The sequence below is a fragment of the Mesoplodon densirostris genome, chromosome 16 (assembly GCF_025265405.1).
Source record: "Mesoplodon densirostris isolate mMesDen1 chromosome 16, mMesDen1 primary haplotype, whole genome shotgun sequence".
In the NCBI taxonomy this organism is placed as follows: Eukaryota; Metazoa; Chordata; class Mammalia; order Artiodactyla; family Ziphiidae; genus Mesoplodon; species Mesoplodon densirostris.
The window spans coordinates 28951294-28973814 of NC_082676.1; the positions used below are offsets into that span (position 1 = coordinate 28951294).

The following is a 22521-nucleotide window of genomic DNA, read 5'->3' on the forward strand; positions in this document are numbered from 1 at the left end:
CATCACTCTACTCAAGTGGGCGATGCCCGCTGGAAGTGGCATTGCTAGATCATGGACTATGTGTATTTTAATTCGTGTGGATATTGCCAAATTTCCCTCCTAGATGTGGTAGCAATCAAATCTCCCCATTACCCCTGGACATAGGGAAGGTACCTTTATCGTGACTTTGCAGCTATTACTAAACTTCCCAGATGGTGGTTCCCTTGCTCAGCCAATCACAGCTAGTAAGGGGCTCCACCACCACTCGGATCAGCTGCCTCCCAGGAGGCTGCTCGTCCTCCTTCCCAGGCCACCTGCCCAGATGATTCCCTGGATGAGAAAGGAGCGAGGGGAGGGGACCAGGGAACAGCAGCCTGACAGACGCTGAATCTTCCTCATGGCCTTTTCTCCCTATAACCAGTGCTCAGAAGGAAAGGCTGTCTGTTTTCCCTTCTACAGATAAGGACACTGAGGCTCAGAAAGGGATGTGGCTGGTGAGCAGGTAGGGGAGCCAAGACTGAACCCCCAGCATCCTGACTCACACCCTGCTCTCTGCACCCCCACTGTGCTTGTCAAAGTGTAGAGAAAGCTTCAACCCTCTCCTATAAAATCCTGTATTGTTCTGTTCTTCAGTAATAACTATGAGAAAAAGTCCTGTGTGAGAGGCAGGACTACCTTTACAACCAGATCAGACAGATACTACAATGTCTCACGATGTCCTGAATGTGTTCCTAAAAGACACACTTAAAAGCATCAGGAGTTTTCCTCTCCATTGTTGTTATCTTGCTCCTTCACTAGGCCTCATGGGGGGGCAGCTCTGGGAAGGGTAGAATGGACAGAGCAAAGAGGGGCCAGTGCAATCCCAGCAGCACCATGCACGCCCATTCCTGGCTCAGCAGACTGAGGATGGGGAGGGGGAGGTGTTCCCTAGAGGGTGCTGGGGGCCCCGTGTGAGCAAGAGTTCATATTCTAGATTCAGGTGTCAGGAGCCCATGTCTTCCTATGTTGCTACAGGGTCCCCAGGCCTGGGCCCTCAGAGGCCACTCCTCCCTGTACTTGCTTGAAGTCAAGAATCTCAGAGGGAAAAGAGGAGGGTGGTGGTCAGTGGGGGGGCTTGTGAAGGTGGGGCTCTTGCTCTGCTGATGGCCATGAAAGCTTGGATGCGACAGGAAATACTTCTGGGACACGGTGGGGGGGTGAGGAGACAGTCCCTTCATTTCTCTCAGCCTCAGTTTTCTCATCTGTAAAATGGTGATCATCATGGTCTCCTTTCAGGAGAGTTGGAAGGATTTGAGGTGCTCTGTCTAAATCACCAGCACAGAGTAGGGGCCCCCCAGTCGAGGTGTTTTTTCAAGGCTGTGACCCAGTTCCCTGTACTGGGCCCCATTTCCTCACGTGTAGAAAGAGGATAATCACACAGCCTTTGCAGGATGTCCTGAGGGTACAATGACCTGATGACAGGACAGCCCCTCAGGGAGTGGTGGTGCTGGCCTCCCAGGCTGTGTGATCTTGGGCATATCTCAGTTCCCTCTAGTCCTCAGTTTCCCCATCTGTGCAATGGTGGTAATCACGCTGCCTTTCAGGAGTCTGTGATGACTGAAGAAGATCTAGGAAGCCCTGGATGGAGTGGGCTGGGTGTCACTGAGCTCAGTGCACAGCGGTTGAGAGCCTGGGCCGAGCCCCCCCTGCCTGGGCCTCCATCCCAGCTCTGCCCCGTCCTGGCTCTGGGACCTCTGACGAGTCCCTCTCCACACTGGGGCTCAGTGTCCTCGTCCATCAGTGACAGCCCTGCCCTTACAGAGCTGCTGCAGGGACTGAATGAAGGATACATGTCAAGAGCTTAGAGCAGAGCCTGGCACCCGGAACGTGTTCCACCAACGTGAGCTCTGATGTGCCGGAGCCAGAGGACCTCAGATGGGTCACTTTCCCTCCAGAACTAAGTACAACTGGAGTTGGGGTGGGGCTGGGTGCCTTTCAACCTCAGCTCCTCATTGGAATCACATGGGAGACAGTGACGAGCTCCCCAGACCCTATCCCCACCCTAGAAATTCTGATTTAATTGGCCAGATGTGGGCCTGGGCAGGTGAGTGTTTTAACTCCTGCAGAGGATGCTGGTGCCCAGCCAGGACAGAGGAGCCCTGATCTACATGTTCTCTGAGGTCACAGAGGGAAGGCTGTGGTTTTTCCCTGACAAAGGTGGGTCCCCCGTGGTGCCTGAGTTGTAAGAACTGTTCTTCCGGGTGTGGGTGCTTCAGAATAGTCCAGGACAGTGACAGCTTTTAGGAGGCCCAAAGAAGTCAGCCTGAGTGGAGAGGCAGAGACACCTCCCCGGTGAGCTCATCTGGGCTGAGAGGGGCTTCCTGCCCACGCAGACCACCCTGTTTAGACCCGAGCTTCATCTCTGGGGAAACTTTCCCATATTTTAAACACGTGTGTGTGTGTAAACAGATGCTAGAATCCCTGCAGACACTCCCTGCTCTGCCCAGAGCCCTCCTGCCTCAGTACACCACAGTGACACTGACCAAGTCTGTGTTCCCTCCTTTCAAAATGCTTCCAGCTTCTGTAAAGGGCTGACCTGCAGGAAAATGCCTATGGTGCCTTGTGTGTTTTGAAAGCCAGTTCCCCCCAATTTTTCCCTGAGGGGATTATTTTTAAAAAGAGGGAGAGAATCATAATTTGGTGGTTTCCTACTCCTTTATTCATGTGGAATTTTCATGGCAACCGCAGGGAACAAGATTTGAGACTTTTCTTGTTTTTTTCCATAATACTTTTGTTTTGCCTTCTTACTTAGAGAATAAGTACATAGTTTCAGACCTAGGAATGACCAGATCTTATGATTAAGATGTTATTGTATTATTGATTAAGCAACTATACACCAGGCTCTGTGTTTTACATACATCCTCACTCATCTTACCAGGTGGTGCTTGATCCACTTTGTCTAGAATCAGACGCTGAGGCTTGAGAATAAAGATCAGAGACCCTAAAATCAGTCAGTGCTGTGTGCAGTGAGATGAGCTCTGGCCTTTCCTCGCTGGGTGCCCTTGGCCAGCGGCATCCTCCCTGAGGCCTCATCCCATAAATGGGACCACTCTCGAGCCTCCCTCTCAGGACTGATGTGGGGAATGAGAGAGCTGAGGTTCCTGGAGGAATCAGCCCAGCATCAGGCTCCCAAAAACTATAAGTGCTAACTGATCACAGTATCTGCTCCCTTTACTTAGGTCCAGGATGCTGGTGTTTTTTTGACTTGATTTATTCAAGTAACACCTCCTTACTATGTCCTCAAAATGTTTGATGAGTTTTAGGAAGCAAGTGAAATATTTACAAATGCAAATATTTATAATAGCTGCTGTCTGCCAACTTTTACAGGAGGTGTTACGTAATAACGAACAATTTGGAGACACCCTAGAGGACCCTTCTACAGGGAGAAACTGCCCTCACTTTTGATTTGCTGATTTGTGTACATTTTCAGGACACAAGAGGTGCTTCTGCTGCTTCATAGGCCTGTGTCTATGTCTCTTCTGAATGAATAACAATTAAGAAATTAACCACCTTTGGTTTCTTAGCACTCAGTGATCTTTGTTTCAACCTAAAACGGACCCAGGAGAGGAACCCAGATTCAGAAAAACATCCATTTGCCCCCTTCCTTTGAAATTCAGGGATTGATACATTAGTCCTACTGGAATATTCGTGGAAAGAATGAAAACTATGCAGTAAATTCATAGACACCTGAAGGCACAGCTCTGGGTATAAATACAGTCTGGGTTAAAGACGGATCTGTGTTTGTTTAATTTTGTGAATCATCTTGTGTTTTACTCATAGCAAAAATGCTCCCACTGCCTGATTTAACCCTCACTGCAGCCCGGGAAGGGTAATGCCTGCTGTCCCCTTTCACAGATGAGGAGCTGGGAGGTGCCGTGGCCACACCTCTCGTTGGACGGCCAGCCTGGTTCAGCTTCCATGTGGTCCCGCTATGACCCCGCTTCCCCTGCATTTACTTCTGTAAACACTTCTCAGAACTTACCTAAGTTTTCCAGGGGGAGCCCAGCTAGGAACAGTTAACAGGAGAGTAAGACCAATCAGTACTTTTGTTCCTTTGCCCAAACTGGTGGGAAATCACCTGGCAGATGTAAGAAGGTGGACTTTGAACTCAGGCCTGGAATTCCATGTCAGCCCTGCCCCTGACTCAGAGCCACCTCTGGGAACCTGTGTGTCTCCTCTGTCAGATGAGGATGATGACACTGCCCTCCCAGAACTATGTGAAGAATTTAAAAAATAATATGTGTGGTGGTTCTTAACTGTGTCACATTTTTATCATTAGTGATGATAATTACAATCATGTTCATCATTTATAAATGTTCCTTTTGTAGCCAAACCCTCTCCTCCTGTGGTATCAGGCCCCGCAGTGAGGGTCACACCTGAGCAGACAGTGAGCTTCACCTGCAAATCCCACGGGTTCTCCCCCAGAAACATCTCCCTGAAATGGTTCAAAAATGGCAATGAGCTCTCAGCCTCCCAGACCAACGTGGAACCAGAGGGAAACAACGTTTCCTACAGCATCTCCAGCACAGCCAAGGTGGTGCTGGCCCCGGGGGATGTTCGCTCCCAGGTCATCTGCGAGGTGACCCACATCACCCTGCAGGGAGACCCTCCTCTTCGTGGGACAGCCAACTTGTCTGAGACCATCCGAGGTAGAAGCCCCTCACACCAGCCTAAGCCCGCACCTGCCCTCAAGGCCCCAGCCTGTTCCTCCTCCCTGCCTTTTGCTCCAGGCCTCAAATTGCCTGGAATCTACTTCCTGACAGTCCTGCCCCATCACCAGGCTCCTAGATGAGCTGGTCACTAACTACTGTTTTAACGGCAGCTGCCAGGTGGACACCCCTCATGTGCCAAGCACTGTGCTAAGTAGTTTCCTTTACTTTATCAATAGTTTCTCCAACTACAGGCCCCTATGTGCTTGGTGATTTTATATATTTTGCTGCAGTTATTATATTCCACTGCATGCCAGGGGCTGTGCTTGTAGATGGCACACATTATTAACTTAATAGGAGCCCAGTCCTTGAGCACCTACTGTGTGCCCTGCAGTGTGCTTATGATTTCATTTATATGCAAAGAGACCCTCGGTGTTTGAGCACCTGCTGCATGCCTGGCCCTGTCCTCTGGTGACTCCCTTGCTGTGCTGGAAGCCCCTCTCCTGTGACCTGTTGGTTCTAGAAGGTCAGAGCTTCTGCCTGTGCTGTTTCAGTTCCGCCTACCTTGACGATTACCCAGCACCCCATGGCGGGGAACCAGGTGAATGTCACCTGCCAGGTGAACAAGTTCTACCCCCAGCGCCTACAGCTGACCTGGTTGGAGAACGGAAATGTGTCCCGAATAGACATGGCCTCGACCCTCCTAGAGAACAGGGACGGGACCTTTAACCGGACGAGCTGGCTCCTGGTGAACTCATCTGCCCACAGGGAGGCTGTGCTGCTCACCTGCCAGGTGGAGCATGACGGACAGCCGGCGGTCACCAAAAGCCACACCCTGGAGACCTCTGCTCCCCAGAAGAACCAGGATGCAGATGAACCTCTTGGTGAGGCCTCCACTCCAACTGACCCAGTTCTTTACCTTTTTTATTTAACATTAAAGGTAGTAATTCATGCTTATTATAGAACACTCTAGAAGTGAATAGATGTAAAATAGAACTTTAGAGTGAGTTCCCACCCCCAAACCCCACACCCCCAAGAGTGACCACTTGTTAGAGTTTGGTATATTCTTTATAGATCTTTTGACATAAATATCCATGAAAGAAAGAAAGTAGGGAAGGAGAGAGATCGTCCTGTCCATAGCGTCCTGCCTCTTGCTTTCTTTCACTAACAGTAATTGTGTTCACCATTCCATGTCCGCCCACCTCCCTCCGGCTTGCTCTTTCTTACCTGGGCCTTGTCTCCCTGGCTGCCATCGCAAGGGTGCCCCACTGGGAGTAGGGATGGGGGCTTCAGGGTGTCTGTGGCTTATCTCAAGTAAAATCAATGCTACACTAAATGTCCTTGTACATATTCCATTACATGCGCAGCTATTTCTGTGGGACGATTTCCAGGGAACATTCCTAGGCCCATTTAAGGTGATGGTGACGCTGCCACCCTTCTGGGAGAGTGAAAGGCGTCAGCCCCCATCCAACCTGTTGTCGATGTGTCTCCCTTCTTTCTTCAAAACGGCAGCACCTAGTTGGTGTTTTGGGACCACTGTGGAATGTTCCATCACCTGTACGCTTGTATGTAGCGACCCTTTGAATGGATTAGAATAGAGTCCATTTCCTTCCTTCGTGCATCCTTCAAGGGAACAGCTCTAAAGAAGCCTTGGGGCCTGTCACGGTGCCCTTTGGTGCCACCAATGGCTGGTTTTCACAGGATGAGCCCTGCCTCTGGAGACAGGTTGTGTGGATCCACTCCGCCTGTCACAGTCTTGCGGGGGAGCTTGGACAAGTCAGTGCCCGTCTCTGGGCTGCTCCGCCTGCTTCTGGCAATGTTGAGGGAGGTGACCCTGGTGACCCCCCAGCTTTGAGCCTCAGCTGCTAGGACCATAGCTGTTGCAGCATTGTAGCTTCAGGGCTGGGTATGCAGTGGACACTCAAGAAATACTTTTAGAAAGGATGAAAGAGTGAGTTAGCTGGTTGATGTGTGAGCTGGTTTAGTTAGTGATGTAATCCTCAGAGCTATCCAATGAGGTAGAGATTACTATTGGCCTCAATAACATAAGCCAGTGTGTGTGGAGGGGGCCTTAAATGACCTGCTCAAGGTCACACCACAAAGGGCAATGATTTGAACCCACGTGTCTGAGACCTGCTCCTGGCCTCCTACTCTGCCCTCATGTGGGATCCCCTGCCTGTGCCCGGCACCACCCCTGCCCTGTCTCCGTGTCCCATGTCCTGGGCTCAGCGCTCCTAGGCCCAGGCCCTGGGCACGGACCAGGGCACAGCCTCGGGGCTCTGCATGTCCAGACGCACATCCAGCACTCCTCACCACCCTTGTCCCCTGTGCTGTGTGATGCCCCAGCTACGATTAGGAGCTCCGGACAGACCTGCGCCCCTGTGTGGCCGCTCCACGGCTCACTTAGATGAGGAGGAACATATGTCTGTTCCTCGGGAGGGAGACTCCTGCCCATGCCCTGCAGCTGGGCCTCTCCGAGGCTGACAGCAGCGTTTCCCCCCTGTTACCTCGGCACGGTTTTTGCACTGCCGGTGGGTAACCCATGAGGAGAGGTGTGTGCAGACCCATGGACGTGCCCATGTGGCCTGAAATGTCTGAGCCAGATGTTTGCAGTTAATGAAGCCTGCCTCATAGTGAATAGGGGCAGTGGGTTTTCCTTTTTTTCGTTTTAAATTTTCCTACAAGAAGCCTCCTCTATTTTGTGTGGTCCTAGACAAGGCTGACAACTGGAACAGTATCTTCATCGTGGTGGGCGTAGTGTGTGCCCTGCTGGTGGCCCTGCTGATCGCCGCCCTCTACCTCCTTCGAATCAGACAGAAGAAAGGTGGGTGCCTCCCTCAGTTCCTCCTCATGAGTTTGCCCCTGGGCTGTCCTTCCCAGAGCGGGAGGCCTCACACAGTTTAAGCCATAAAGATGTCCAGTTACTCCCGGTAACAAGAAGTCCAGAGGTAACAGTGCCATGGCTGTGTGGGCCCTTCACCAGGCTGGAATCTGGGTGGGTCAGCACCCTCACAGCCATCACTGCTCCAGGCCTCACATCCTCATGGGACCACTACCAAGGTGGGAAGCAGGGAGATGCCAGGGTGGCAAGAGGGCCTCAGGGAGGAAACAGTGTTTCCCAGGAGCCCCGGGCAGACTTCTGCTTTCCCCTTACCTGTCCAGGTTACATGCCCAGCACCCTGGCAGGAGGCTAGAAGGGAGTGGGGATAATACCACAACTTACTTCTGAGGCCGTTGGGAGGATTAAATGGCTGACTGTGGGTACAATGTTAGTAAGATGCCCAGCACACAGCAAGTGCTCAGTATTAACTCCTGTCGTCAGTATTGTACATGAGCCTGGAAACATGAGCCACCTCCCTGGAAAGCTCCCTTCACTGTGCCAAGATGTGTGGCCTTTGACTGCAGCAGGAGGGTATAAGTTCAAATCCAGGACATCATCCCCTTGTTTGCATGCTCATGCATGTGTGTGGGCAAGCACGTGTGTGTGTGTGTGTGTGTGTGTGTGTGTGTGTGTGTGTGTGTGTGTGTGTGTGTGTGTGTGTAGTTGTTGCTGTGGCCAGACCTCTGACTTTGGAGTCAGACAAACTAGGGTTCCAGACCCTTGTTTTACGCTCTAAACAATTTGGCCTCCACGAGCCTCCATTTCCTCACCTGTAAAATGGGTGTGGCAGTGCCTGCCTTAGAGGCTAGTTATGAAACAAATAAGCTCATGTGAAACAGCAGCTCTGACACATTCTCAGACCTAAAAAGATACATGTTCTCTTTCCCACTCTTGAAGGAGACTATTTTAAGCCAGTGTTTCTGAAACTTTTTTGGCTACAAGTGATAGAAATACATTTCATGTCTCAACCCAATGCACACACACCCCATCTATAAAATTGGAACTCTGATATTTTCCTTTTTGTCATATTTTGTACTATATTCTTTTTAAAATGCTGGTTGTGACCCACCACATGCCGCAGATTATAAAGCAAAGTGTGGTCCCGAGCTGTGCTTCTGCTCCCAGACCTCCAGGCAGAGCTCAACAGGCATGTTGTGCATCAGCCACGCACCCCTCCTGCACCCCCTTTCCTCTGGTCCCCAAGTTTCCCTCCCCGCTGGGCTGGCTGGAGGGACTCAGCTCTGAGACACTGCCTGAGCCTCCAGCTCCCGTCCAGCAGGGCTGGCCTCAGGGCCCCCATCTCTGGAATCCAGAAGAGCTTCTGCCAGGTGATCTACAGGGTGGTTTCCCTAACATTCCTGGAGCCCCCGCACAGGAAGGACTCCTCCTCAGGTGGGGAAGCAGGGTCTGTTGCCCACCAAGAGTGACAAGCCTGCCCTTGGATGGAGCGTTCACGGTGTCCACTCGTGTCCCAGGCCCCTTTGGAGCCTCATCCCTGGCCACCACATCAGGCTCCCGCACATGTGAGCTCATTACCATGGGCCTGGGCATCAGTGACCCAGTGTTCCGGAGGGTGAGGGGGGTTGGAGAACTGCAGATGCTGGTGAAGGCCACCCAGCCCTGAGTGGTGTGTCTGCTTGTGTGCAGAGCCCAGCTGTTACACATAGGCTCTAGAGACAGTGACAGCTGGCCCTCAGTCACATCTGATGTTCCAGGAACTGTTCACAGACCTAACCCCACTTTACAGATGAGGAAACTGAGGCATGGGAAAGTTATGAAACTTGCTCAGGGTCTCACAACTGGTGGGTGCTGAGGCCAGGATTCACACCTGGACAGTGGGTCTCCAGGGACTACGTTTGAGACCACTCTGCACTTCACCTCCATCCTAATGAGACACCCCTTCTCCCTCATTGGTCCCTGGAGGTATCTGCCATCCTCTACCTCATACTCACAGTGAAATATTCTAATTTCAACTCTATCACACACACCAGTTGTGTGACCTTAGGGAGTCATCCAGTGTCCTTGGTATAAAATGGAGATGATGGGTCCCATCACTGGACTCCCTGAGATGACTCATGACCCAGCATTTGGCAACCCATCAGCCTCCATTCAAATGTTAGATGCTGAGCTGCAGCATCTAACTGGTGTCACTCACCTAAAAATCCAGTACCTGCCCGGCACCAAGCGTTAATCTGGCAGTGAGAATTCTTGCATGGTGGCAGCCTCCAGCCTGTTAAAATGTGGTGCAAAGCACATTTGCCTGTGCGTGTTGCTTTTTAATTACAGTTTTACAGCAAAATGAGAGTCAAATGGTGGCTGAGCCCCAGTGGCTTCTCTGTGGGACGCCCCATATCACAGGCTTAAAATCTCTGAGCCAGATGGACCCTTTCTTTCCTCCCAAGATCCTTTTTTGGAAAGTGGTGAGATGAAAATGAATGTCCAGCCCAACCCTGTGAGTTAAAGCACTGAAATCCAAGCTCAGAGAGGGAAAATGACCCACAGAGGGTCACACAGCAAGTGAGTCGGTGGCAGAAGTGGGATTCCCATTTACTCCCCTACCTAGCAGACCTTGCCAAAACCTGTTCTCCAGCAGTGAAGGGCCCTGATGGGGACCCAGGCTTGCTGTAGGGTCTCTGGTAAGGAGTGTGATGGATGGAAGTGAGGCTCAGACAGAGGTAGGGCAGTTGACCCCTCCCAGGCCAGCTGCTTTGGGATCTGACCTTTGGCAATTCCCAGAGATGGGAAAGCAGGAAGGCCCAGCTCACTGGTCTTCCTCCATTGAAGATAATGGGCCGCACACCCCAGTGGGGTGGACGTGGGGTTTCCTGTGGTTTAGAGGTGATTTCCATAATTCCTCCCAACATCCTTGGAGGTAAACCTCTGTCTCCGCCTCTACACACACACACACACACACACACACACACGCACACAAAGTTACATGAGAAAAGTGTGTTTCTAGGTTAAATAACTGGCTTTTGTTTCTTCTCTCTTTCAGCCAAGGGCTCCACTTCTTCTACAAGGTAAGTGCATCACTGGGTTAGGGTGCTTTTGTATTTATTTTGTTGTTTGCCTCCAAAACTGCAAAGCATAATGCACACCCACTGACCCTCACTCCTGCGCCAGTCAACCGTTCTATTTCTTTCCTTTGTAAGCTCTTCTCACCAGGTCCATCTTTAATTACTATCTCAAATGAGGGGATTTGAGGGGATTTCTGCACACAGAGGCACTGATTTCTTGCTTGCTGTCCACAGACAGTGAGACCCTTATCAAATCCCATTTGGACTGTGGCAGAAAACTCCTGCACATTCTGCCCCCGAATCCAAATTGTATACTTTGCTCTTTCCTTCGTTCACTAAATATTCATTGAGTGCTTTGGCACAGACGGCCCTGGCAGTGCCGGCATGAGTAGGATAGAAGCATCTGTGCCCTCCTGAAGCCCGTGACCTGGTCAGAAGCTAAGCCGATGACATTACATCACAGATGGTACATTAGTTTGTTGATTCACATTATCGGTGATTTTTGCTGAGTCTCTACTGTGCACCAGCTCTGTTCTGAGCGCTCAGGATACAGCAGTGAACAAGAGTCAGTCTGGGCCTTCATGAGGCTCAGATGCCAGTGAGAGAAGCAGGCAGTAAGCCTGGAGGCAAAACAGTATAATGCCCTGTCAGGTGGTGACGAATCAAACACAGCAAGGGGATGGAGACTGGGGGGCAGGGAGGGCAGGGGCAGGGCCTCCTCCGAAGAGGACATATGAGCAGGGACCTGGAGCTGGGGACCTGTGAGGGGACACTTGCTGGGCGAGAGAGCAGGCGAGGCAAAGGCCCGAGGTGGGCAGTGCCGGGAGGATAGGGGAGGCCAGCCGTTGGAGCAGAAGGAGTGAAGGGCCAGGAAGGGATGAGGTCAGGAGGTGCAGGCCCACGTACCTTAGCTGTGGCCCATGCAGCAGATGGGTGACTAATCCAGACTTTGCAGCTTTGGGGAAGGCCCCCGACATTCACCCCAGCAGAGTAGAGGCAGCGCCCCATCATCTACCACGTGAATGTACCCGCATGGAAACATGAACGTCCACACCAAGGACGCTAAATACAAACTATGAATAGCTGCATGTTGGTTCGTGACAGGTTTTGCCACCAAATGCGTTTTGCAAATCTTTTGATATTTTTAGAGCTTTGTGGATTTCAGAATTGCAAAGCAGAACTGAGGATCTGGAGGGGAAGCCAGGGGTCTAGGGCCTGTAGCTGTTAGGACTCAGGGTTTTACTCCCGGTTGGATGAGGAGGCTTAGGAGGGAGATGATCTGACTTTGTTTTAAAAGTATCACCCTGACCACTCTGTGTGGACCAAGCTAAAGGAGGTGAGGATACAGGCAGGGAGGCCAGAGAATAGGCTGCTGCAGTCCAAGCAGCTGGTGGTGGCCTAGACCAGGGTGACGGGATGGGCTGAGACATGGTCAGATTCTGGATATATTTCACAGGTAGAGCCAAGAGAACTTGCTGATGGATTGTAGGGTCAAGGACAATACCAAGGTTGGGGGCATAGGGGTGCTGTGTCCTGTGTTGGGGACCACAGATGCAGTGGGGAAATACTAGGCACTGCAGTTGCACACAGCAAGAGCATCTGACCTGTCTGACGGGCCCTGGGAAGCACTATGTGTCCCTCCTGCCCCACAGCGGGAGTCTGTGGTGCCCTTGGGAGAGAGCCTGTTCTGACCTCCACAGGTGGCTTCCTGCTCTGAGCCCTGGCCAGCCTCCCAGCTTCCCCATCCCTGAACAAGCAGAGCCGCCACTCCAGCAAAACCAGGCTTCTCGCTGCCCCCAGGGAAACATGCTTCCTGTTGCCGGGCCTTCACCTGTCACACTTCCCACCCAAGTACACTCTTTCTCAAGGGCAAGGCTCAGCTTCCATCCTTTGCCTAAAACCCCTCAGTGGCTCCCTGTGGCCCTCGAGGTAGTCCAGATGCCCTCCTGAGGCCCTCAAGCCCCTCGTGGTCCAGACCTGCTGCACTGGACAGTTCTACTTCCAGCCACTCCTGGAGCTCACATTCCGTGGCTCAGCCGATGCGGCCCCCCTTCACCTCCTCCCTCACGCTGCATCCTCGTTCTCCTCGCCCTATGCGCTGGGCCTCTCTCCCTGAGATGTGCCCCGCACCCCTGCTCCTGAGCCACCCAGGGTCTGCACAGCTTCAGGGGGCGGCAGTCACGGCAGGCTCTGAACAGCGCCCCGGGAGTTGTGCCACATGGAAGCTAGTGTAGGCGCCCTTCCTTTTACCTGGTTACCTCTTGCTCTTCCTTCTGGGCTCAGCAAGGGTGTTACCTCCTCCAGGGACAGAGGCCCCTCCTGGGAGCTCTCCTGATGCCCCTGGATGGACACCCCAGTGTGTCCAAGTTGTCTCTGCACTTGTCCCCATAGTATAACCCACCCCTCTTGAAGGCAGGGGTTACTTCCCTCACGTTCACTGCTAATTGCTGCTGAACTTGGCACCATGCCCGGAATGGAATGGGTGCTCGGTAAAGGTTTGTTGAATAAATGAATGAACAAATGCCATCCCAAACCACCACAGCAATCCCCGATCTCTAACTTCCTGAATCCCTGAAACTCTCCCTGTCGGTGGCTTCACAGCTCCAGATATGGAAGTGTCTCTCTTTTTTGTTTTGTTTTTATTGTTGTCACTATTTTTTACATGTCATCTCCTCAATTAGTACATTTCTGGAAGAAAAGGGGTGTGTCAATAATAATAATGACAACAGGGCTTCCCTGGTGGCGCAGTGGTTGAGAGTCCCCCTGCCGATGCAGGGGACGTGGGTTCGTGCTCCGGTCCGGGAAGATCCCACATGCCGTGGAGCGGCTGGGCCCGTGAGCCATGGCCGCTGAGCCTGCGCGTCCGGAGCCTGTGCTCCGCAACGGGAGAGGCCACAGCAGTGAGAGGCCCGCGTGCCGCAAAAAAATAATAATAATAATAATAATATTGACAGCAGCATCAGCGGCTAACATTTATTGAGCATTTACTGTGTTCCAGGCACAGATCTATGATTTTACCTATATTAGCCCATTGGTGATTTAATTATTGCAAAAATCCTATGATTTACTCTTGTCCCAGTTTAATTCAACAGAGGTTCTCAAACTTGAGTGTGTAGCAGAATTCCCTGGAGGGCTTGTTAAAATGCAGATTCCTGGCCCCACCCCCTGAGTTTCTGATGCGGAATTTGTATTCCTAACAAGTTCTCAGGTGGCACTGATGCTGCTGCTTCCGAGCTGGACGTTGAGAACCGCTGCTCTAGAAGCTTATTGTTGTCCCTATGTTGTGGTTGAGGAAACTGAGGCTCAGAGAAGTCGTGTGACCTTCCCAAGGTCCCACCGTTAGTAAGTGCTGACCCACGGGTCAACCCAGATTTCTCTGACGCTGAAGCTGAGGCTCTTCATCACTGATCCAGTGCCTCTTGCTGCCTGTTTCTTCTTCCCCAGAGAAGCCAACCGTTTTCTGCCTGTTTTTTATTTTTCTAGCATGAGCCTACCGAGGGAGCCGTGAGATCACTTGCTCCCTTTCATCTCTCTAAGCCAAAACGTTAGCTAGTGAGCGGTAATGGCGCTTTCCCATGCAGCCGCCAGCTTCAGCTAGGCTGACTGGGATCAGACACTTTCCAGAGGACATTGGCATGGGTAACAACCCAGCACCCTGGGAGGGGGTGGAGCAGGGGAGGGGGCAATGCCACCACTTTGAGCTCAGAGGGCCCATCACGTTGCAGGGCCAGTGGGGGGACTGGCTATTTCTAACTCCCTAGGTTAGGAACGTACAGGAGAACGCTGTAATCTTCCCCAGCTCAGATGAGGGGAAAATGTGGTTCTGCTCCCTTAATTGCGCACTGGGGTTCATTCGGTCGGCCATTTGTTCACTTGTCAGACATTCACTGAATTTATTCTTGGAATATTTAAGGCTTCCCTGACTCTTTTCATTTATTCATCTGGATTGAGCGCCAGGCCTTAAGCTGGGGGATTGCAAAGAGTAGCAAAAAAGACACTAGCCCTGGTCTCGTGGCACTTTTGATCCCAGGGGAGAGATGTTCATTCATTCAACAAACATCTATGGCATGCTAACGGTGCACTGGCCCATTACTAGGTGTCAGGGCTCCGGTGGTGAATGACATGGGCCTAGTCCCTGCCCACATGGAGCTCGTGGTCCACAGGGAGGCAAGTTACCAAAGAAGCTAGGAGGTTAATACACGCTGTGCTGCAGGCACTGACTAAATAACACAAAGTCAGGCGCAGAGCAGGGGTTGGGGGGGGCAGGGGGTGGGTGTGTGGTCGGCGGTCAGGGAAGGCCATCTAAGGAGGGGACATTTAGGAGACAGCTGAAGGGCGAGAAGGCTCTAGCCATGGGAATATCAGGGGCAAGAGTGGACCAGGCAGAGGGAATGGCCAGTGCCAAGACCCCAAGGCAGGAGCAGCTGGACGTGTTCACAGACCATGGAGGAGGCAAGGGGGCCAGAGCTGAGTGATCGAGGGCGGAGACAGAGGACTAGAGCATTTGGTGGGGGCACATCACGCAGGCCAGGCAGTCAGGACTCGGAGATGGATTTCACTGCGTGGTGGGAAGGAGTTGAGGCTTTTAAGCAGAAAGATGATATGACATCGCAGATGCATTTTACATGGGGGGAGTGGAGTGCAGGCAGGGCAGGAATAGAGCAGAGACGCCAGAGGCTCCTCAGAAATTTAAAACCTGGATGGTGGTGATGACGGAGTGGAGGGGTTCGATATGTACTTTGGAGGCAGAGTCGACAAACCTTGCAGTGGATTAGACACAGGCTTTAAAGGAAGAGGGAGGAGAATCAGAGGTGATTCCCACTTCCTTAGCCGAGCACAGGGATGAGTGACAGCAATGCCATTCACTGAGACAGAAGGGACCGGAGGAGAGACAGACGTGAAAAATGGGTAACTGCTTCTGTTCTGTAATAATTGCTCTGATAGAGGAGCCCAGTGTTCTGAGAATGGAGTTTGGCATTCAGTGAAGGTTTCCCTGAGAAAGAACTATTTGAAACAGCTCTGAGGGAAGAGAAGGAGTGAATCAGATGAAGAGGCAAGGAGGAATGAGTGTGCAAAGGCCCTGGGGCAGCCTGATTGTCATTCATTCCAAGTCAGTTTTGAGCACCCATACCTATGTGGTGAAGAAGCATGGCAGACAGCCAGACACACAAACCAGATGGGAAAATATGCAGGAAGTTTGAAATTGTCACAGAGGGGCAGCCCAGCCAGCCCAGCACTGTCAGAGCCTTCCCAAGGAAGTGACAACGTAGTTGAGTCTTGAAGGATGAACAAAGGTTAACCAAGAGGAAAAGTGGTTGGGTGTTCTTCAAGGCTGTTGTTGACATGTAAAGTGGGCCACATCAAGTAGCCCTTGAGAAATATTGGGTGAGTGAATAAGTGGGTGAATGAGGGTGAGGGAGTGAATGACCCCTAGGGAGGTCAGCCAGGGACAGACTGCACAGGGCTTACGAGCAGGGCGAGGCATTGGACTTGAACCAAAGGCAGTGAGAAGCCAGACCCGTTGGAAGCAGGAGGGGTATGGATGGAGCTGAGTTGAGTGATGCTCCTCTCCAGACGATGTCCCTGCTCCTGGAGGGCCGTTGCTGTGGCCACGTGGGGCCCGTCCTGCCCCAGAACTGCTTTCTGAGCCAAGCGCTCATGCCAAATCCATTAATAACCCCACTGCCAAGCCCCATTGCTCATTTCTGACATGATCCAGGCTAACATCCCCAGAGTGGCCAGCTTGAGAATTTACACAACTCCTTCAGAGCCAGTGGCTCTGGTTTGCTCACCACCTTGACCCTGCAGTGAGCCAAGCCACGGCCTCCAATTACAGAATCAAGTGCTTGAAGAGCTTCTTTGATTAACCAGAACACTTGGTCCTTCTCTTTTCCTTTCTTAATGGTGACTTAGATGTGTATAATATAGAACATTGGGAAAACATGGGAAACTAAAAAGAAGAAAAAATACCACCCAAAGATCCCTGCTGTTAACATTTTACTATGTTTCCTTCCAGTGTTATCCACACATTTTTCATAATTGAAATCATTCCACAGAGAATTTTGCTTTTATACTTATCATTTTAATGTAATCATTTGTAATTTAAAAAAAAACTTCCTCATAAACCTTTTAAGTCTTTATCTACAAATCTATCCTAATTTCCTTAACCAGTCCCAGTTGGTGGAGCTGTGAGGTGTAAACCTTCCTCCCCCATCCCGTTCTGCGGTAAATGCCTCTGTGCATAAAGCTTTTTCTATATTTTGAATCCCTCCCCCCCACCCGGCCAAGTGTGCGATTATGAGTCAAAAGATGAGGACAACTTCCAAGCTCTTGACTTTGCCAAGCGGCTTCCAGAAAACGTTGTGTCATTCGGCCCCTCCCACGAGCAGTGTGTGAACCTGCCAGTTTCCCTGCACCTTCCCCAGCACCGAGTATTATAATTTGTAAAGATCCTTGATGATAAGGTAGGTTAAACAAAAAAAAAGGTAGTGCGTTGCTGAAAAGCCCTTTGGTCCAAACATGTGATAAGCAGTTGTGTTTCTGTTGGGGATCGCTCATCCGTGTCCTCCACCCATATAGGAAGTGGAACCTAATGTTATTCTTATCCATTTGCATGAGCACTGGAGATAGTGAGGGTATTTTTATCTGTGCGTCTCTTTCCTTTTTAGGTTGCATGAGCCCGAGAAGAACACTAGAGAAACAACCCAGGTACGGTGCTTGGTGAGATGCCCTTCCTGGGAAACAGGAACAGGCTGGGACAGACTCTCCCAGCTGGAACAGAGGGAGGGGGGACTCAGGAAAGCAAGGATCCTCCACCCCTGGCACCCGCCCACCCTGGCGAAGGAGTCTTAATTTAGAACAGGATCTGCAACTCCTGTCGATGCAAGGAAATCATACCACCGAGAGTCTGACTCAGTGCCAAACACTGCACAGCTTGGAAGGGCACCGTCCACCATGTGTTCTGTCTAAATGGTGCCCTGGAGTCGGGCTTAGTGTTCATCACGCCATCCAGCCTCCGTGCACGTGCCCAGCCAGTCCTTCCACCAAGAGCACCCTTGCAGCCCTGTGCCTCTCACGCGGGGTAACATGCAGCACTGCGCTGCCTTTGCTGATGGGAAGACCCCATGTCATTAATGACCTCATGCAAGGGCACACTCCCTTGAGCTGGCACTTTCGCCCCAGCATCACTGAGGGGATTTCAAGGCACCATGGCTGGCCTGTTTCCAAGAACTCTGGCCCTGTGTGCACCGGCTGACGCTGTCAGACCTTGGAGGCAGAGGGCTCCTCTGAGCCTTGTAAGGAGACAGGCCCTACCCTGAGCCTGGAATGAGAACATGGCAGCTGTCCTTGACATTTCCCTGGCAGTTGTCATCGTCGTCTCTGTAGTCTGTTGAAGAGAGTCAGGGCTGGTGAGAGGCACGGTGCTTCTAGGCCAAAACTCTCCTGACCCAGCACAGCCCCACCCCACCCTTCCTGCCTCCAGCGGGTCCTGGGCATGAGCTCAGGTGGTGATTAGAAATCCAAGACCATTTCCAGTCATGGGACAGGAAGGCCTTCTCCCCCGTCATTTTACTTTCTGGGGCTTTCAAAGTCAAAGTTCTTTCTGGAACTTTGCAGGGAAAGAAGGATGGCGAAAAGAGCACTGAAACCTGTACAGAATTCACAGTCAGTTGGGACTTCCTGAGCACCTACTATGTGCCAGGCCCTGGGCAGTGAGCAAGGCTCTTGTGGAGCTTGCAGCCCTGTGACTAGGACTCCCAGTGCTGTGGGCCGTCGGACCACAGCTTTAGAGACCAGCAGACCTTGGCTCTTTTCTAGCTGTGTGACTTTGACCCAATTATTTAACTTCTCTGGCTCTCAGATTCTTCACCGTAAAATAGTGTAAATAACTCCTACCAAGCAGGGTTGTGTTAGGGCCTAAATCGGGTGATCCACGTGAGAGCAGGGCGCCTGTCAGCTGTTGGGGACTGAGGTTATTTTTGTGCATCAGGTGGGATCATGGGTGTTGGTAGCTCCCCTCCACTTCTACAGCGCAGCGTGCCAGGCACAGAAGGAGCAAAGTATGTCATTCATGATGGGTAATTTCAAGGCAGCGGTTGTGGGTAGTAAGATGAGCATGTGGGAGAGGTTAAGGTTTGCCAGGTGGCAGATGACAGCTGACACGTGCTGAACATATGTGCACTTGGCATGAGCCAGGCTCCTTCCTAAGAGCTTTACCTGGACCATCTCATCGGATCTTCCCAGTGACCCTGGCAATAGATACTATTACTAGACCCACTTTACAGATAGGGAAACCAAGGCCCAGAGAGGCTAAGTGAACTGCCCAGTCCCTCAGCCAGAGAGAGCAGAACCAGGATTCACACTCCGACTTCTGCCTACAGAACATTTACCTCCTGTTCACTGCTGGCCTCATTCTCACACACGCCTGTTTTCTGTCCCCCAGTCCCCAGCTTCACCAGGAGTGGGGCTGAAATTGTTGCCATCCATTTATCCATCCACCACTCATTCATTCGTTCATTTAACATCCATGGGGCTTCTTCTGTGCCAGCCTTGGTTTCTGCATCATAACAGATGCCTAGTGAATTTTTGTTGAATAAATGAGTAAATAAGTGAATGTCCGCATCCACTGGGGGGTCAGCATCTTCTCAGACCTCCGAACAGGCACAGACAGTCCTAGATGGTGGGTGCTGTGATGCAGAAGCACAGACTGAGGAAGCACAGAGATGGAGCTCTGGACCCAGCTGAGAGGAGGGTCTTAGGATGAAACTGACAGGGTGGATTGGGTTTCATTACAAGAAGAAGGAGGGCTGGACACTGTAGGCAGAGGGAAGAGCATCAGGAAAGGCAGACGAGACCTGCAGGAGGGGGTGACATTGAAGCAGGGACGTGAGGCGACTACACTGATGGTTAGGAAGACCCTTCAGGCTGTGTGAGGAGGAGGCTGATTGGAAGGGCAAGGCTGGAGACAGGTGACCTTGGCCAGAGAAGAGGGGGCATGAACTAGGGCTGAGCCAGTGGAGGCCAAGAAGAGAGAGAAGCAACCAGACTTGGTACTGAGGGTGAGTGAGTGGCTGGGGGCTCCAGAATGACCTTCTCTCCATCTCATTTAGATCCAGGACAACAACGACATCACATATGCAGACCTGAACCTGCCCAAGGGGAAGAAGTCCACCCCCAAGGCCGACGAACCCAACAACCACACGGAGTATGCCAGCATTCAGGCCCGCCCACCACCTGTGTCCGAGGACACCCTCACCTACGCCGACCTGGACATGGTCCACCTCAACCGGAACCCCAAGCAGCCAGCCCCCAAGCCTGAGCCATCCTACTCGGAGTATGCCAGTGTCCAGGTCCAAAGGAAGTGAACAGGTCCGTGGTCATCTCTAGGGTCTGTCCCCATGAGCCTTCCTGTCCCATTGCGGGCAGCCTTGATGAGGACAGCCAGCCCAGTTCCTGGAGGGCCAGGGTGGGACAGGACCCAACAGTGAGGGTAGCTCTTGTCTCCCCAACCCAGCTGGCTCTCCAGCATTTCCACGGCAGCCATGGCCCCTCTATGTGGCCACACGTGGAGGCTGGTGTTGCCAGACTAGGCAGGGAACCGACCTGGGACCTGGCCAGAACCATCAGGGGTGCAAGAACTCTCACGCCTCTGTCCATCAACTGTGGGTCTTTGTCATGGTCTTGGAGACCACTGACTGCCTCCTTGACACTCTGCAGCCCGATCTTCCAGAGTAAGGAGGGAGAAAACCCACCTCCTCCCAGCACCACCCACCTGGGGCTTTGGGGAGAGTTTTCCCTTTAGATCGAACTGCCCATCCATGGAGGAGAAGCTGGACGCGCATCCCGAGACTTGGTGCCGTGACTGCCAGCAGTCCTGGCCTCCCCTCCCTGCACTGACCAGCCACAAGCCCCGGGGAGGAGAGGAACTCCTCCGCCACCAAGGACTGAGGGACAAAACGCCCCTCCTCCTCACGGCCCTCGAGACCTGGAGGACCTCTGACGGTGATACTCCACATGGCCCCACCTCTCCCTTCCATACCTGAGCTCGCTTCCTTCAGCAAGCACTAACTCACCACCTCTCGCTGTGGACGCCTGTAAATTATTGAGAAATGTGAAATGTGCAATCTTGAAACTGAGGTGTTAGAAAATTTGATCTGTGGTGTTTTGTTCTGTATTTTTCTTAAAACAACAGCAGTGTTATCCTGGCTCTTTGTCATGTGTTGAAGTGCGTGGTTGGGTCTTGTGCAGTCTAAGGTTGGACGGTCGGTTGTCCAGGAGGGATTCTCTTACAGCGGAAACTGAGTTCCTCCCAGTCCCAGAGGCTTGAGGATGGGGAAGAAGGTTCCAGGTTGGCTGCTCCATGGAGACGCTTAGCCTTCTCTCCACGAGACTGGTACTTCTGCCTTCCAAGCCCCCGGTTGCTAAGTCTGAACCTGCCCGTGCTTCTCCAGGCTGCCTCCTTCTCTGTCTGGCCAAGATCCAACGCCTCAGTCTGCTCACCTGTAAAGAGGGGAGAGGAAATATGCCATCCCTCCCCTCCACCGCTCACAAGCACTTTAGGGCCATGCAGGGTAGGAACAGCCTGGCTGTTTTCCCCATTCCAGCTCTCTGAGCTCATCTCTGAAGGTGGAATCTTCCATTTCTGCTCCCAAACCCTGTCGAGATCAAACTGGAATAAATCAAAGACAGCCAGGAGGACTGGGCAGCTGTGAAGCCAGGAGTGACCCACCTTCTGTCCCTCTGTCTCAAGAGGTTGGGCAGAGGCCGTGACCCTGTTATCCTCGGACCCCGCACCCCTCCAATTCAGTGTGGGGGCCTGGCTGGGCCCAGGGCAAGCAGGTGTTGCAAGCCCTGTTTATTCGGTCTTCACGTGTAACTGATCAGCTCTCAGAGCTGAGATGCGAATCTTCACTGCCCCCTGGGTCCAGCCATTTGATGCCCAAGGGATTCCTGGCTCAGGCTGTCAGAGGCAGAAGCTGAGCCATCCTGCCCATCAGCAGGTCCTCCAGGTGGAACTCGGGGAGCCGAGTGCAGACCCAGCTCTCTGGGGGACAGTGATCTGTTTTACACGATGGCATGCAGGAACTGGCTGAGCCAACAGGCCATGTGGGCAGCTCTGGCCCCACAAGCCAGAGTTTCTCTGTGGCATCTAGGAGCACAGTGGCCCAGCCACCTGGCTCGAGCTATGTCCAGATTCCAAAAGGTTGGCTTGTAAACCTTGGTCTCCCTCTCTTCTGCCCAGAGAGAGCACACACACGCAAACACACAGAATTAAAAAAAAATTTCTCTTGGTGCCATTTTAATTTTATTTTATTTTGAATTTTGGAAGGGGAGTAAGGAATGAGGCCAAGAAAGTCACGTAGTTCAGCTTCAGCCCGGCAGCCTGGAGATTCCCATACCTTGTGAACCGAACCCCAGGAGAAGGAAGGAGTCGAAACAACAGTATGGAAGGAGCATGGTTTCGGGAGTTTATTTTCAAACTGCGGGGAAGAAAACAGGCCCTATTTTGTATATAGTTGCAACTTAAACTTTTTGGCTTGCAAAATATTTTTGTAATAAAGATTTCTGGGTAACAACGGCCCCTCTGGGTGTTGAGTGTCCTTGTCTCCGTGAGTTTGTCCCTGTGCCCACGAGCCTGGGAGAAGATCATGTGGGCCCCAGGGCTTGGAAGTGACTTCAGCGTTTGGTCCTCTCTTGGGTTTTATAGACACAAAGACTTTGTTTCCCCTGGCTCAGAGGGAGTCAGGGTAAGGCAACCCAAACACCTGCTTGAGCAGAATTCCAAAAGAAAACCAAGTTTGAATTCCGGCTTTGCCACTTTGTAGCTGCGGGAACAAACCGCCCACCTCTCTGAGACTCAGGCTGATCATTGGCACAGTTGTGGCAATAATACCCCCTCCAGGGTTAGTGTGGGGATTAAAGGGGCTAGGGTGCTCGGCACGTGGCAGGCCTTCAC

At 52.0% G+C, this 22521-nt stretch overlaps 1 protein-coding gene across 3 annotated transcripts in view; it reads left to right on the forward strand.

Annotated features, from left to right (window-relative positions):
- Window positions 1–22143, forward strand: part of SIRPA (signal regulatory protein alpha) — a 43019-nt gene extending 20876 nt beyond the window's left edge. For 2 of the 3 annotated variants that reach the window (XM_060077815.1, XM_060077816.1), the window contains exons 4-9: window positions 4347–4667; window positions 5222–5551; window positions 7381–7491; window positions 10544–10568; window positions 17234–17273; window positions 19676–22143. In XM_060077815.1, coding sequence (XP_059933798.1) covers window positions 4347–4667; window positions 5222–5551; window positions 7381–7491; window positions 10544–10568; window positions 17234–17273; window positions 19676–19930 — 1082 coding nt within the window. In that variant the 3' untranslated portion in view covers window positions 19931–22143. The remainder of the gene's footprint in view (window positions 1–4346; window positions 4668–5221; window positions 5552–7380; window positions 7492–10543; window positions 10569–17233; window positions 17274–19675) is intronic. The other variant, XR_009530111.1, reaches the window with a different exon arrangement.
- The last annotated feature ends 378 nt before the right edge of the window (window positions 22144–22521 follow it).